A 14474-nucleotide genomic window follows, 5' to 3' on the forward strand; every position below is an offset into this window, starting at 1 on the left:
GCTTTTTTCCCGATCCTACAATTCCAGAGCGGAGCGGAGCCGCCGCTGTCCCAGCCATGGTGAGGAATTCCCGGGAATTTGCGGGGGGAAACGGACCCGGAGCGGGGAAAAGGAGGTTTTCCCGCAAAATGCCCCAAAATCGGAGCGGGACGGAGGCGGGGATGGTCCCAAGGGGTGGAATTTCCAGGGAAAAGGGAAAAGGGTCCGGCAGGTGTGGGAGAGGTGATTCCAGAGGGGGAAGGGGAGGGGAAAGGAGATTTTCGCACAAAACGACCCAAAATTGAAGCGGGGAGGGGTTAGGGCGTGGTCCCAAGGGGAAAAACGGCGGGGAAGAAACGGAAAAACGGGAAAAAAAAACAGTGAAAAACGGGGGAAACGGGGAAAAAACAGGGGGGAAACGAGGGAAAAATGGGGGCGGGAACGGGGGGAAAACCGGGGCAGAAATCGGGTGGAAAATGGGAAAAAGCAGAGAAAACCAGGAAAAAACAGGGGGAAAAAACAGAGAAAAAGGGGGAAATGGATGAAAACCAGGGAAAAACCGGGGGAAAAAACAGAGAAAACGGGAAAATGGATGAAAACCAGGGAAAAACCGGGGTGGGTTGGGGAGAAATGGGGGGAAACTGGGGAAGAACGGGATTATCTCCCAAAAACGCGCCTCAGCCGGAGGCCGGATCCGGCCCGGCCCTTCCCACCCCGCGGGATCCGCCGCCTCCCCGGGGATTTTCCAGGAGCCGCTCCCGCTCCGCTTCCCGCTGTGCCAAGGAGCGAAATCCAGGGAAAAATGCGGCGGAACGGGTCCGGCTGAGCCCTTCCCACATCCCCAAAAAACCGGGATCCTCCTCCAGCCCTTCCCTCATCCCCAAAAACCGGGATCCTCCTCCAGCTCTTCCCACATCCCCAAAAAACCGGGATCCTCCTCCAGCCCTTCCCTCATCCCCAAAAAACCGGGATCCTCCTCCAGCCCTTCCCACATCCCCAAAAAACCGGGATCCTCCTCCAGCCCTTCCCTCATCCCCAAAAAACCGGGATCCTCCTCCGGCCCTTCCCTCATCCCCAAAACACCGGGATTGCTCCTGAACACCTGGAAGGGGCAGGGAGCCTTTCCCTGCTCCCAAAAAAACCCAGGATTTCTCCCTGGAACACCCGAAATGGGCACAGGAGGTGCTTCCCTGCTCCCCGGAAATTCGGGATTGCTCCTTGGCACACCTGGAATGGGAAGGGAGGATCCTCTAGCCGTTCCCCCATCCAAAAAAAAAACGGGATTAGGGGGCCTTTCCCTGCTCCCAAAAGACCTGGAATCGCTCCTGGAATGGGCAGAGGAGGCTCCTCCAGCCCTTCCCTCATCCCAAAAACACCGGGATTGCTCCTGGAATGGGCACAGGGATCCCTGCACCCCCAAATCCCGGGATTGCCCTGGCACAGTGGGATGGGCACAGGGATCCCTGCACCCCCAAATCCCGGGATTGCCCTGGCACAGTGGGATGGGCACAGGATTCCCTGCACCCCCAAATCCCGGGATTGCCCTGGCGCACCTGGGATGGGCACAGGGATCCCTGCACCCCCAAATCCCGGGATTGCCCTGGCACAGTGGGATGGGCACAGGGATCCCTGCACCCCCAAATCCCGGGATTGCCCTGGCACAGTGGGATGGGCACAGGGATCCCTGCACCCCCAAATCCCGGGATTGCCCTGGCACACCCAGGATGGGCACAGGGATTCCCTGCACCCCCAAATCCCGGGATTGCCCTGGCGCACCCAGGATGGGCACAGGATTCCCTGCACCCCCAAATCCCCGGATTGCCCTGGCACAGCCGGGATGGGAACAGGATTCCCTGCACCCCCAAATCCCGGGATTACCCTGGCACAGTGGGATGGGCACAGGGATCCCTGCACCCCCAAATCCTGGGATTGCCCTGGCACAGCCGGGATGGGAACAGGATTCCCTGCACCCCCAAATCCCCGGATTGCCCTGGCACACCTGGGATGGGCACAGGGATCCCTGCACCCCCAAATCCCGGGATTGCCCTGGCACAGTGGGATGGGCACAGGGATCCCTGCACCCCCAAATCCCGGGATTGCCCTGGCACAGTGGGATGGGCACAGGGATCCCTGCACCCCCAAATCCCGGGATTGCCCTGGCACAGCTGGGATGGGAACAGGATTCCCTGCACCCCCAAATCCCGGGATTGCCCTGGCACAGTGGGATGGGCACAGGGATCCCTGCACCCCCAAATCCCGGGATTGCCCTGGCACAGTGGGATGGGCACAGGATTCCCTGCCCTCCCTCACCCCGAATCCCGGGATTTGCCCGCAGCCCACGGAGACGGAGCGCTGCATCGAGTCGCTGCTGGCCGTGTTCCAGCGCTACGCCGGCCGCGAGGGCAGCTCCGTCACCCTCTCCAAGCGGGAATTCCGCGCCTTCATGGACACCGAGCTGGCCGCCTTCACCAAGGTCCGGGAACGCGGGCTGGGATCCTCGGGATCCACGGGATGGGGCGGGATCAGTGGGATCAGTGGGATCCGTGAGATTGGAATGGGATCCATGGGGTGGGATGGGATCCATGGGGTGGGGTGGGATCAGTGGGATTGGGATGGGATCCATGGGATTTGGATGGGATCCATGGGATTGGGATGGGATGCATGGGATGGGGTGGGATCAGTGGGATCAGTGGGATCCGTGGGATTGGGATGGGATCCATGGGATGGAGTGGGATCAGTGGGATCCATGGGATCTGTGGGATTGGGATGGGATGCATGGGATTAGGATGGGATCCATGGGATTGGGATGGGATCCATGGGATGGGGTGGGATCAGCGGGATCCATGGGATCTGTCGATTGGGATGGGATGCATGGGATTTGGATGGGATCCATGGGATTGGGATGGGATCCATGGGATGGGGTGGGATCAGTGGGATCCATGGGATTTGGATGGGATCCATGGGATTGGGATGGGATCCATGGGATGGGGCGGGATCAGTGGGATCCATGGGATCTGTCAATTGGGATGGGATGCATGGGATTTGGATGGGATCCATGGGATTGGGATGGGATCCATGGGATGGGGTGGGATCAGTGGGATCCATGGGATCTGTGGGATTGGGATGGGATGCATGGGATTAGGATGGGATCAATGGAATTGGAATGGGGATAGCATCAATGGGATCCATGGTATTGGGATGGGATCAGTGGGTTTGGGACGGGATCAATGGAACTGGAATGGGATCAATGGGATCCATGGGATTGGGATGGGATCAGTGGGTTTGGGACAGGATCAATGGAACTGGAATGGGATCAATGGGATCCATGGGATTGGGATGGGATCAGTGGGATTGGGACGGGATCAATGGAACTGGAATGGGATCAATGGGATCCATGGGATTGGGATGGGATCAGTGGGATTGGGACAGGATCAATGGGATGAAGGGGATGGGGTGGGATGAACGGAATCCGTGGATGGGGGGTGGGATTGGATCAAGGGGATCCATGGGATCAATGGAATGGGATGGGATTGGATCAAGGGGATCCATGGGATCAATGGAATGGGATGGGATTGGATCAAGGGGATCCATGGGATCAATGGAATGGGATGGGAACGATGGGATGGGATCAATGGGATGAGATGATCCGGGGGCTCCCGGCCCTGGGGATGTGCCGGGATGGGATCTGGAGCGGGTTGAGGGATTGTGGGAACACCACTGACCGCGGCTGTTCAGGGATTTTCCATCCCCAACCATTCCAGGATCCCGCGAGCTCCCAGCCCTGCCTGGGCAGGGAATTCCCCTCAGCCCAGGCACCGAAATTCCCGTTTTCCTGCAGAACCAGAAGGACCCGGGCGTGGTGGACAGGATGATGAAGAAGCTGGACATGAACAGCGACGGGCAGCTGGATTTCCAGGAATTCCTGAACCTCATCGGGGGCATCGCCGTGGCCTGCCACGACTCCCTGATCCTCAAATCCCCCAACCCCTGAATCCAGAGGCGCCGGCTCCGCCCCGGATCGCCCCAGGGAATGCTGGAAGTCATGGAATGCCCCCATTCCCTTTCCCCCCCCGACTTTTTTATGGATAAATAAAAGGTTGAAGACCCCGAGTGACTCCAGGATGAGTGAGGGGGGGAAGAATCCCGAAGTGATCCTCACCCGCTCCGAATTCCAGGAATTCCCTCCAGGGATGGGATCCAACCCTCCCTGAGCCCCTTTCGCTGCTTCCCAACCCTTTTCCCATGGAAAAATCATCCCGAATTTCCCACCCTGGCACAGCTCAAGGCCGTTCCCTCCTGTCCTGCCCCATTCCCTGGGATCACATCCTAAATTCCCCCTGGGGTCAGATCCCAAACCCCCCCTGGGGTCAGATCCCAAATTCCCCTGGCAGATCCCAAATCCCCCTGGGATCAGATCCCAAATCCCTTTTCCAGAGGCTCCAGCCCCTCATCCCACGCAGGACAATCCCTGGAATTGCATCCCTGGACATTCCCAGCAGGACAATCCCTGGAATTGCATCCCTGGATCCTGCAGGGATCAGGATCCACCCAAATTTGGGAATCCCGGAGCCTTTTCCATACCCTGGGGCCGAACCTGGGAAGGCCAAAGGACAAAACTCCACCTGGGAATGCAGGACAAGCCCTCGGGGTTAATTGGGGCGTTAATTACACCCCACTAATTAACACACTCAGCTCCCAGTCAGCCCAGGAGCCCCGGTCCTGTCCTCTGGGAAATTCCCAGCTCTCCAAGCAGAGCTGGGAAAAGGGATTAAATTCCAATTTTTTATTGGTGTGTCCTGAGCTGCAAACCAGGAGAATCCAGGTGATTAACGACTTTATTAACGAGGGGAGCTCATTAAGTTGCCATGACGACAACAGAAGGAGTCACGGAACACGGAGCACTTCCAGAGGGAGAAAGATTTCCCCGGATTTGGGATTTACAGAGCCAATCCCAGGTTTTCCCAGCAATTTCTGGGGATTTTGAGGTGAGCAGAGGTGGTTGTGTCACACCCGGATTTGGGAAGAGCCCCACCTTCCCCCTCTGGAAAAAATCTGGGATAAAAGCGCAGGGAAACCACTCTGGGAACAAGGAAAAGAAATCCTTCTAAATGTGGGGAAAAAACCTCAATCCGGCATTCCAGAGCAAGGAAAAACCGGGAAGAGAGGATGGGAATGGCCCAGGGGTGAAAGCTGGGATGGGGCAGTGGGAATTTCCCCATCCAGGAGAATTCCTAGCGGAACTGGAGCGGGCTGATGCGCAGCCCCAGCACGTCCTTCCCGATCTCCGTCACCTGCAGGGACAAAGGGAGGATTCAGGGGTGGAAATCCGGGATTCAGGGGTGGAAATCCGGGATTCAGGGGTGGAAATTCGGGATTTAGGGGTTGGGTTTGTGGCTGTCATTCCTGGGCCTGTGCTGGGAGCACTGGGAAGGGTTTGGGAATGGCCTGCGATCCCCTGGGGGGATTTAGGTGTGAATTTGAGGGATTTGAGGGGATTTTGGAGATATTTCCATGGATATTGAAGATATTTCCGTGGGTATTTGAGGTATTTCCATGGATATTTGAGGGATTTGCACAGATATAGGAGATATTTCCAATATTGGATAAGATTCCCCCTCAGCCTCCTGCAGACCAACCAGGCCCAACTCCCGCGGGCCTCCCTTGTGGGAAAAACACTCCAGAGCGCAAATCCCCTCTGAGAGGAGAGATTTTTGGGGATTTTGGAGATATTTCCACGGATGGATGAGATTCCCCCTCAGCCTCCTCCAGACCCAACTCCCCCAGGCCTCCCATGTGGGAAAGACCCCAAACCCCCTGTGGAACCCCAAAATGTCCCCGCAAAGGACGGCAGTGACCCCCAAAGGATGGCAGTGACCCCCTGAAGGATGGCAGTGACCCCCAAAGGATGGCAGTGACCCCTGAAAGCACCTCCCAGCCCCGGCTGTCCCCGCTGTCCCCATTGTCCCCGCTGTCCCCAGCTGTCCCCGCTGTCCCCAGTCCCCGCTGTCCCCACTGTCCCCAGCCCTGGCTGTCCCCATTGTCCCCACTGTCCCCGCTGTCCCCAGCTGTCCCCGGCTGTCCCCAGTCCCCGCTGTCCCCCACTGTCCCCACTGTCCCCGCTGTCCCCGCTGTCCCCAGTCCCCGCTGTCCCCAGCCCCAGCTGTCCCCGCTGTCCCCACTGTCCCCACTGTCCCCAGCTGTCCCCGCTGTCCCCTCTGTCCCCGCTGTCCCCACTGTCCCCAGTCCCCGCTGTCCCCAGCCCTGGCTGTCCCCGCTGTCCCCAGCCCCGCTGTCCCCGCCCTGACCGTGGTGACGTGGCAGATCTGCCCGCGGAACTCGGGGCTGTAGCAGGCGCCGCTCAGGGGACACCTCTCCAGGGCCTTGCCGCGGTAGATGGGCCGGTAGGAGGCGGCGCAGATGTCGAAGGGGTTGTGCTGGTCGTAGTTCAGCTGGTGAGTGTCCACGGGGTTCTTCTCGCACGCCGCCAGGATCTTCCGCGTCTGGGAACGGGGACACCCCGGAGAGGGTCACGGGGGTTTGGGGACACCCATAGAGGGTCATGGGGGGGTTTGGGGACATCCAAAGAGGGTCACAGGGGGTTTGGGGATACCCCGGAGAGGGTCACGGGGGTTTGGGGACACCCAAAGAGGGTCACGGGGGGTTTGGGGACACCCAAAGAGGGTCATGGGGGGGTTTGGGGACACCCCAGAGGGTCACGGGGGGTTTGGGGACACCTCAGAGAGGGTCATGGGGGGGTTTGGGGACACCCCAGAGGGTCACGGCGGGTTTGAGACATCACAGAGAGGGTCACGGGGGGTTTGGGGACACCTCAGAGAGGGTCACAGGGGGTTTGGGGACACCTCAGAGAGGATCACAGGGTTTTGGGGACACCCAAATAGGGTCACGGGGGATTTGGGGACACCCAAAGAGGGTCAGGGGGGGTTTGGGGACACCCCAGAGAGGATCACAGGGTTTTGGGGACACCCAAAGAGGGTCACAGGGGGTTTGGGGACACCCCAGAGGGTCACGGGGGGTTTGAGACATCACAGAGAGGGTCATGGGGGGGTTTGGGGACACCCAAAGAGGGTCACAGGGGGTTTGGGGACACCCAAAGAGGGTCACGGGGGGTTTGGGGACACCTCAGAGAGGGTCATGGGGGGGTTTGGGGACACCCCAGAGGGTCACGGCGGGTTTGAGACATCACAGAGAGGGTCATGGGGGGGTTTGGGGACACCCAAAGAGGGTCACAGGGGGTTTGGGGACACCCAAAGAGGGTCACGGGGGGTTTGGGGACACCCCGGAGAGGGTCATGGGGGGGTTTGGGGACACCCAAAGAGGGTCACAGGGGGTTTGGGGACACCTCAGAGAGGATCACAGGGTTTTGGGGACACCCAAATAGGGTCACGGGGGATTTGGGGACACCCAAAGAGGGTCATGGGGGGTTTGGGGACACCCAAAGAGGGTCAGGGGGGGTTTGGGGACACCCCAGAGAGGATCACAGGGTTTTGGGGACACCCAAAGAGGGTCACGGGGGGTTTGGGGACACCCCAGAGGGTCACGGGGGGTTTGAGACATCACAGAGAGGGTCATGGGGGGGTTTGGGGACACCCAAAGAGGGTCACGGGGGGTTTGGGGACATCACAGAGAGGGTCACAGGGGGTTTGGGGACACCTCAGAGAGGGTCATGGGGGGGTTTGGGGACACCCCAGAGGGTCACGGCGGGTTTGAGACATCACAGAGAGGGTCATGGGGGGGTTTGGGGACACCCCAGAGGGTCACGGGGGGTTTGAGACATCACAGAGAGGGTCATGGGGGGGTTTGGGGACATCCAAAGAGGGTCACGGGGGGTTTGGGGACACCCCGGAGAGGGTCATGGGGGGGTTTGGGGACACCCAAAGAGGGTCACAGGGGGTTTGGGGACACCTCAGAGAGGATCACAGGGTTTTGGGGACACCCAAATAGGGTCACGGGGGGTTTGGGGACACCCCAGAAGGTCACGGGGGGTTTGAGACATCACAGAGAGGGTCATGGGGGGGTTTGGGGACACCCAAAGAGGGTCACAGGGGGTTTGGGGACACCCAAAGAGGGTCACGGGGGGTTTGGGGACACCTCAGAGAGGGTCATGGGGGGGTTTGGGGACACCCCAGAGGGTCACGGGGGGTTTGAGACATCACAGAGAGGGTCATGGGGGGGTTTGGGGACACCCAAAGAGGGTCATGGGGGGTTTGGGGACACCCAAAGAGGGTCACGGGGGGTTTGGGGACACCCCAGAGGGTCACGGGGGGTTTGAGACATCACAGAGAGGGTCATGGGGGGGTTTGGGGACACCCAAAGAGGGTCACAGGGGGTTTGGGGACACCCAAAGAGGGTCATGGGGGGTTTGGGGACACCCATAGAGGGTCATGGGGGGGTTTGGGGACACCCAAAGAGGGTCACGGGGGGTTTGGGGACACCCCAGAGGGTCACGGGGGGTTTGAGACATCACAGAGAGGGTCATGGGGGGGTTTGGGGACACCCAAAGAGGGTCACAGGGGGTTTGGGGACACCCAAAGAGGGTCACGGGGGGTTTGGGGACACCTCAGAGAGGGTCATGGGGGGGTTTGGGGACATCCAAAGAGGGTCACGGGGGGTTTGGGGACACCCCGGAGAGGGTCATGGGGGGGTTTGGGGACACCCAAAGAGGGTCACAGGGGGTTTGGGGACACCTCAGAGAGGATCACAGGGTTTTGGGGACACCCAAATAGGGTCACGGGGGATTTGGGGACACCCAAAGAGGGTCATGGGGGGTTTGGGGACACCCAAAGAGGGTCAGGGGGGGTTTGGGGACACCCCAGAGAGGATCACAGGGTTTTGGGGACACCCAAAGAGGGTCACGGGGGGTTTGGGGACACCCCAGAGGGTCACGGGGGGTTTGAGACATCACAGAGAGGGTCATGGGGGGGTTTGGGGACACCCAAAGAGGGTCACAGGGGGTTTGGGGACACCCAAAGAGGGTCACGGGGGGTTTGGGGACACCTCAGAGAGGGTCATGGGGGGGTTTGGGGACACCCCAGAGGGTCACGGGGGGTTTGAGACATCACAGAGAGGGTCATGGGGGGGTTTGGGGACACCCAAAGAGGGTCACAGGGGGTTTGGGGACACCTCAGAGAGGATCACAGGGTTTTGGGGACACCCAAAGAGGGTCACGGGGGGTTTGGGGACACCCAAAGAGGGTCACGGGGGGTTTGGGGACATCACAGAGAGGGTCACGGGGGTTTGGGGACATTTGGGGCCATTTAGGACCATTTGGGGCCAGGCCATTGGGGTCCCACCTGCTGGGTTTGGGACCATTTGGGGACAGGCCATTGGGTCCCACCTGCTGGGTTTGGGGACATTTGGGGACATTTGGGGACATTTGGGGCCAGGCCATTGGGTCCCACCTGCTGGGTTTGGGGACATTTGGGGACATTTGGGGACATTTGGGGCCAGGCCATTGGGTCCCACCTGCTGGGTTTGGGGACATTTGGGGCCATTTGGGGCCAGGCCATTGGGGTCTCACCTGCTGGGTTTGGGGACATTTGGGGATATTTGGGGCCATTTGGGGACAGGCCATTGGGTCCCACCTGCTGGGTTTGGGGACATTTGGGGACATTTGGGGCCAGGCCACTGGGGTCCCACCTGCTGCGCCACCTCGGGCTTGGGGCCGAGCTCGAGCAGGCGCCGGGCGAAGGTGGCGGCGCTCTTGAAGTTCTTGAGCTTGAAGAAGAGGTTGAGGGCGGTGCGGAGCACCAGGATCATGTGCACGGGCTGCAGGTTGGAGTGCGTGAAGTAGGCGGCCATCTGCCAGGGAAAGCACGGGAAAGCCGGTCACAATCCCCGGGAACAATGGGAATTGCGACAGGGAATCCCTCTTTTCCCTGCTGTGTTTGCGTGGAAGGCAGAATGATAAATTTCCAGTGAGATTTTTCCCGCCTCAGGAATCTCACATTTCCCCCCTCAGGAATTCTCACATTTACCCATAGGAATTCCCACCTTTTCCCCTCAGAAATTCCCACATATTTCCCTCAGAAATTCCCACATTTTCCCCCTCAGGAATTCTCACATTTCTCCATAGAAATTCCCACCTTTTCCCCTCAGAAATTCCCACATATTTCCTTCAGGAATTCCCACAATTACTCACTCAGGAATCACACATTTCCTCCTCATGAATTCTGTGTTTTTCCCCTCAGTAATTCCCTCATTTCCCCCTCAGGAATCCTTCACTTACCCCCTCAGGAATTCTGTGTATTCCCCCTCAGAAATTCCCACATTTACCCCTCAGTTATTCTTTGGTTTTCCCCTCAGTAAAACCCTCATCTACCCCCTCAGGAATCCTGCACTTTCTCCCCCAGGAATTCCATGTTTTTCCCCTCAGTATTTCCCTCATTTCCCCCTCAGGAATCCTGCACTTCCTCCACACCCACCCAAGGAATTCTGTCTTTTCCTCCTCAGAAATCCCACGTTTTCCCCCCCAGGAATTCCATGTTTTTCAGGGCAGGAATCCCGTATTTTCCCCTCAGGAATTCCTCACCTCACAGATCCTCTTCTGCTGCTCCAGTGTCTCCTTGGGCAGCTTCTTCCTCTCGATCTCCATGGACAGCCCCACGATGTATTCCCGGCATATGGCGACCAGCTGCTGCGCCTGCGGGACAAAACCGGGGATCGGACCCTTCCCTGGGGTCACCCTGGCATCAGGAATCCCATGTTTCCCCTCAGCAATCCCACATTTCCCCCTCAGAAATTCCCACATTTCCCCCTCAGAAATTCCCATATTTTTCCCCATCAGAAATTCCCACATTTCCCCCTCAGCAATCCCCCATTTCCCCCTCAGCAATTCCCACATTTCCCCCTCACAAATTCCCACATTTCCCCATCAGAAATTCCCACATTTCCCCCTCAGAAATTCCCATATTTTTCCCCATCAGAAATTCCCACATTTCCCCCTCAGCAATCCCCCATTTCCCCCTCAGGAATTCCCCCATTTCCCCCTCAGGAATTTCCACATTTCCCCCTCACAAATTCCCACATTTCCCCCTCAGAAATTCCCATATTTTTCCCCCTCACAAATTCCCACATTTCCCCCTCAGCAATCCCCCATTTCCCCCTCAGGAATTCCCCCATTTCCCCCTCAGGAATTTCCACATTTCCCCCTCACAAATTCCCACATTTCCCCCTCAGAAATTCCCACATTTCCCCCTCAGTAATACCCAATTCCCCCTCAGGAATTCCTACATTTCCCCATCAGATATTCCCACATTTCCCCCTCAGCAATCCCCCATTTCCCCCTCAGGAATTTCCACATTTCCCCCCTCACAAATTCCCACATTTCCCCCTCACAAATTCCCACATTTCCCCCTCAGAAATTCCCACATTTCCCCCTCACAAATTCCCACATTTCCTCCTCAGCAATCCCCCATTTCCCCCTCAGGAATTCCCCCATTTACCCCTCAGGAATTTCCACATTTCCCCCCTCACAAATTCCCACATTTCCCCCTCACAAATTCCCACATTTCCCCCTCAGCAATCCCCCATTTCCCCCTCAGCAATCCCCCATTTCCCCCTCAGAAATTCCCACATTTCCCCCTCAGCAATCCCCCATTTCCCCCTCAGCAATCCCCCATTTCCCCCTCAGAAATTCCCCCATTTCCCCCTCAGGAATTCCCCCATTTCCCCCCTCACAAATTCCCACATTTCCCCCTCACAAATTCCCACATTTCCCCCTCAGCAATCCCCCATTTCCCCCTCAGGAATTCCCCCATTTCCCCCCTCACAAATTCCCACATTTCCCCCCTCACAAATTCCCACATTTCCCCCTCAGCAATCCCCCATTTCCCCCTCAGGAATTTCCACATTTCCCCCTCACAAATTCCCACATTTCCCCCTCAGCAATCCCCCATTTCCCCCTCAGCAATCCCCCATTTCCCCCCTCACAAATTCCCACATTTCCCCCTCACAAATTCCCACATTTCCCCCCTCACAAATTCCCGTAATTTTCCCCTCACAAATTCCCCCATTTCCCCCTCAGCAATCCCCATATTTTCCCCCTCAGCAATCCCCATATTTTTCCCCCGCGGAATGCCCGGACCTCGGCGATCTCCTGCTTGTTGTCCACCACCAGCAGTGGCACGCTGAGCAGGATCAGCCGGAATTTCTCCACAGCCTCCTCGAACTTGCCGGCCGTGGTCAGCTGGTAGCAGAGCTGCAGCCGCTGGATCAGGTCGTTCAGCTTCAGCCCCACGGCCGGCAGCGCGTTCTTCAGCCCGGCCTCCTTCCTGAAAAATTCCAATTGCGCACCTCGGGATCGCCGCCACTGCACGGAAGCAGCTCGGGGATTCCTGGGAATTCCCTCCGGGGATGGGAATGCGCCTCCCTGAGTCCCTTCCAATGGTTCCCAATGCTTTTCCATGGAGAAATCCCCTCGAATATCCAACCCAAACATGTCCTGGAGCAGCTTGAGGAGTTCCCTCTCATTCTGTCCCTGTTCTCTGGGACCAGATCCCAAATCCCCCCTGGAAGATCCAAATCCCCCCTGGAAGATCCCAAATTCCCCCGGAAGATCCCAAACCCCACCTGGAAGAGCCCAAATTCCCCTTGGAAGACCCCAAATCCCCCCTAGAAGATCCCAAATCCCCCCTGGAAGATCCCAAACCCCACCTGGAAGAGCCCAAATTCCCCTTGGAAGACCCCAAATTCCCCCTGGAAGATCCCAAATCTCCCCTGGAAGATCCCAAATCCAACCTGGAAAATCCCAAATTCCCCCTGGAAGATCCCAAAGCCCCTCTGGAAGATCCCAAATCTCCCCTGGAAGATCCCAAATTCCCCTTTGAAGATCCCAAATCCCCCCTGGAAGATCCCAAATTCCCCCTGGAAGATCCCAAATCCTCCCTGGAAGATCCCAAATCCCCCCTGGATCCCCCTTTTCTCCAGGCTGAGCTCCCCCAGCTCCCTCAGGATTCTCCATTCCCTTTTCCAGCCGTTCCAGCTCCATTCCCTGGACACTTCCCAGCCCCTCATTCCATGAGGATTCAGCCCTGGCCATTCCCTGGATTTCACCCTGAGCTCAGCCCCCCACATCTCTCTCCACAAACCGGGAATTCCATCTCCTCCCCATCCCTGCAGCCGCCCAAGGAATTCCTGGAGTTCTGAGCGCCCTGCTCAGACTGGCTGAGCTCATTCCCAGCCTCACAAATCCGGGATTTCTCCCTGGGAAGAGCTGGAAAATCCGCGTCCCAGTGCTCACCAGTTGCGGTGCGGGTATCCGTACATGGCGGGGAGGCTGGGAAGCGCCTGGAACGTCGTCCGGCCCCGGGAGAAGGTCTGCAGGAAGAGCTGCTTGTAGGGCCCGAAGTTGGTCACTCCCACCTGGTCATGGAGCAGCTGAGGGAACAAAAAAATCGGGATTGGGCCGGGAAAACCTGGATCAGGCAGTGCCAAAGCCTCGCTCTGCGTCATAGCCGCAGGAAAATGGGGATGGAATATTCCCGGATAGACACAAAGCCAGGATTCAGGATGGAGCAGCTGAAGTAAGGGGGAAAGGAGGCGTTTTTCTATAAAAATTCCATGGAAAACTCACCCTCATGGCTGTCTCAAAGGATCCTGCCAGGATGTGATCCACAGGGAGTTGGGAATTGTTGCACCACACCTGGGAAAGGGGAAGGGAATCCAGGTGGGATTGGGGTGGGCAGAGTTCCCACAATGGAATTCCCACCTTGGGCTCGCAAATCCCAAAAACAAAACAAACAAAAAAAAAAACCAAAAAAGGAGGGAATTCCCGGTTTTCCTAGGAAATCCAGGATTTTACCTGGGCTGGGCTGGTGCCTTTGGTGGGGGGCACAAAGAATCCGTCCTCGGCCGTTCCCGTGGAGCCGGCGGGGACATCCTGAGGGAAAATCCCGGAATTCCAGCTGAAATCCGAGCTGGACCATCCCACAGAACATTCCCCACTTCCCGAATTCCTGAGGAACTGGGGCTGGGGTGCCCCAGGATGCTCCTACCAGCTCAGGGGGAAGATCCAAATCTTCTTCCACTTCCCATCCTCCTCCTTCCTCCTGCCCTTTTCCCGTTCCCTCCTCTCCGAATCCTTCCCCGGCATCCACGAATCCGTCTGCAGGGAGCGGGGAATGTCAGCGGGATCCCAAAGCAGAGTTTTCCCGAGGGAAATTCCGGGATTTTCCCACCTTCATCCAGCTGCAGCTCGGCGTCCTCGCCCCAGCCCTCGGTGCCCACCGTGTCTATGTCGATGTCAGCAGCCAGGGCTCCTCCTTTCCCTAAAAAAAACAGGGAAAGACCCTTGGGAAAGAGTTCCATGAGGGGAAAACTCCACCCTGCCGCTGTGCTGTCGCATCTGGGGGTGGAATTCTGTGGAATTTCGGGATTTATGGCGGGGGGAGACCTCTGGGTCGTGGGGTTCATCCCCAGAATTCCAGGAATTCAATGGACAACTCCAGGGATGGGGATCCAGCCCTCCCTGAGCCTCT

At 58.0% G+C, this 14474-nt stretch overlaps 2 protein-coding genes across 7 annotated transcripts in view; one reads left to right on the top strand and one right to left on the bottom strand.

The window, feature by feature from the left end:
• Positions 1-25: 25 nt before the first annotated feature.
• On the top strand, positions 26-4086 carry S100A11 (S100 calcium binding protein A11). The gene is made up of 3 exons (XM_077789367.2): positions 26-59; positions 2315-2452; positions 3818-4086. The coding sequence occupies exons 1-3, from the start codon at positions 57-59 to the stop codon at positions 3968-3970; spliced, it is 294 nt and encodes a 97-aa protein (XP_077645493.1). The 5' UTR covers positions 26-56; the 3' UTR covers positions 3971-4086.
• A 710-nt stretch (positions 4087-4796) lies between these two features.
• The window catches only part of COPA (coat protein complex I subunit alpha), a 40661-nt gene continuing 30983 nt past the window's right edge, over positions 4797-14474 (bottom strand). For all 6 annotated transcript variants that reach the window (XM_085560860.1, XM_085560864.1, XM_085560863.1 and 3 more), the window contains 10 exons: positions 14175-14264; positions 13992-14101; positions 13799-13876; positions 13571-13639; positions 13238-13374; positions 12083-12269; positions 10529-10639; positions 9637-9798; positions 6285-6479; positions 4797-5270 (listed from right to left, as the gene is read on the bottom strand). In XM_085560860.1, the coding sequence (XP_085416986.1) occupies positions 5211-5270; positions 6285-6479; positions 9637-9798; positions 10529-10639; positions 12083-12269; positions 13238-13374; positions 13571-13639; positions 13799-13876; positions 13992-14101; positions 14175-14264 (1199 nt within the window). In that variant the 3' untranslated portion in view covers positions 4797-5210. The remainder of the gene's footprint in view (positions 5271-6284; positions 6480-9636; positions 9799-10528; positions 10640-12082; positions 12270-13237; positions 13375-13570; positions 13640-13798; positions 13877-13991; positions 14102-14174; positions 14265-14474) is intronic.

Source organism: Lonchura striata, chromosome 25, assembly GCF_050655825.1.
Source record: "Lonchura striata isolate lonStrDom1 chromosome 25, ASM5065582v1, whole genome shotgun sequence".
NCBI classification, from domain to species: domain Eukaryota; kingdom Metazoa; phylum Chordata; class Aves; order Passeriformes; family Estrildidae; genus Lonchura; species Lonchura striata.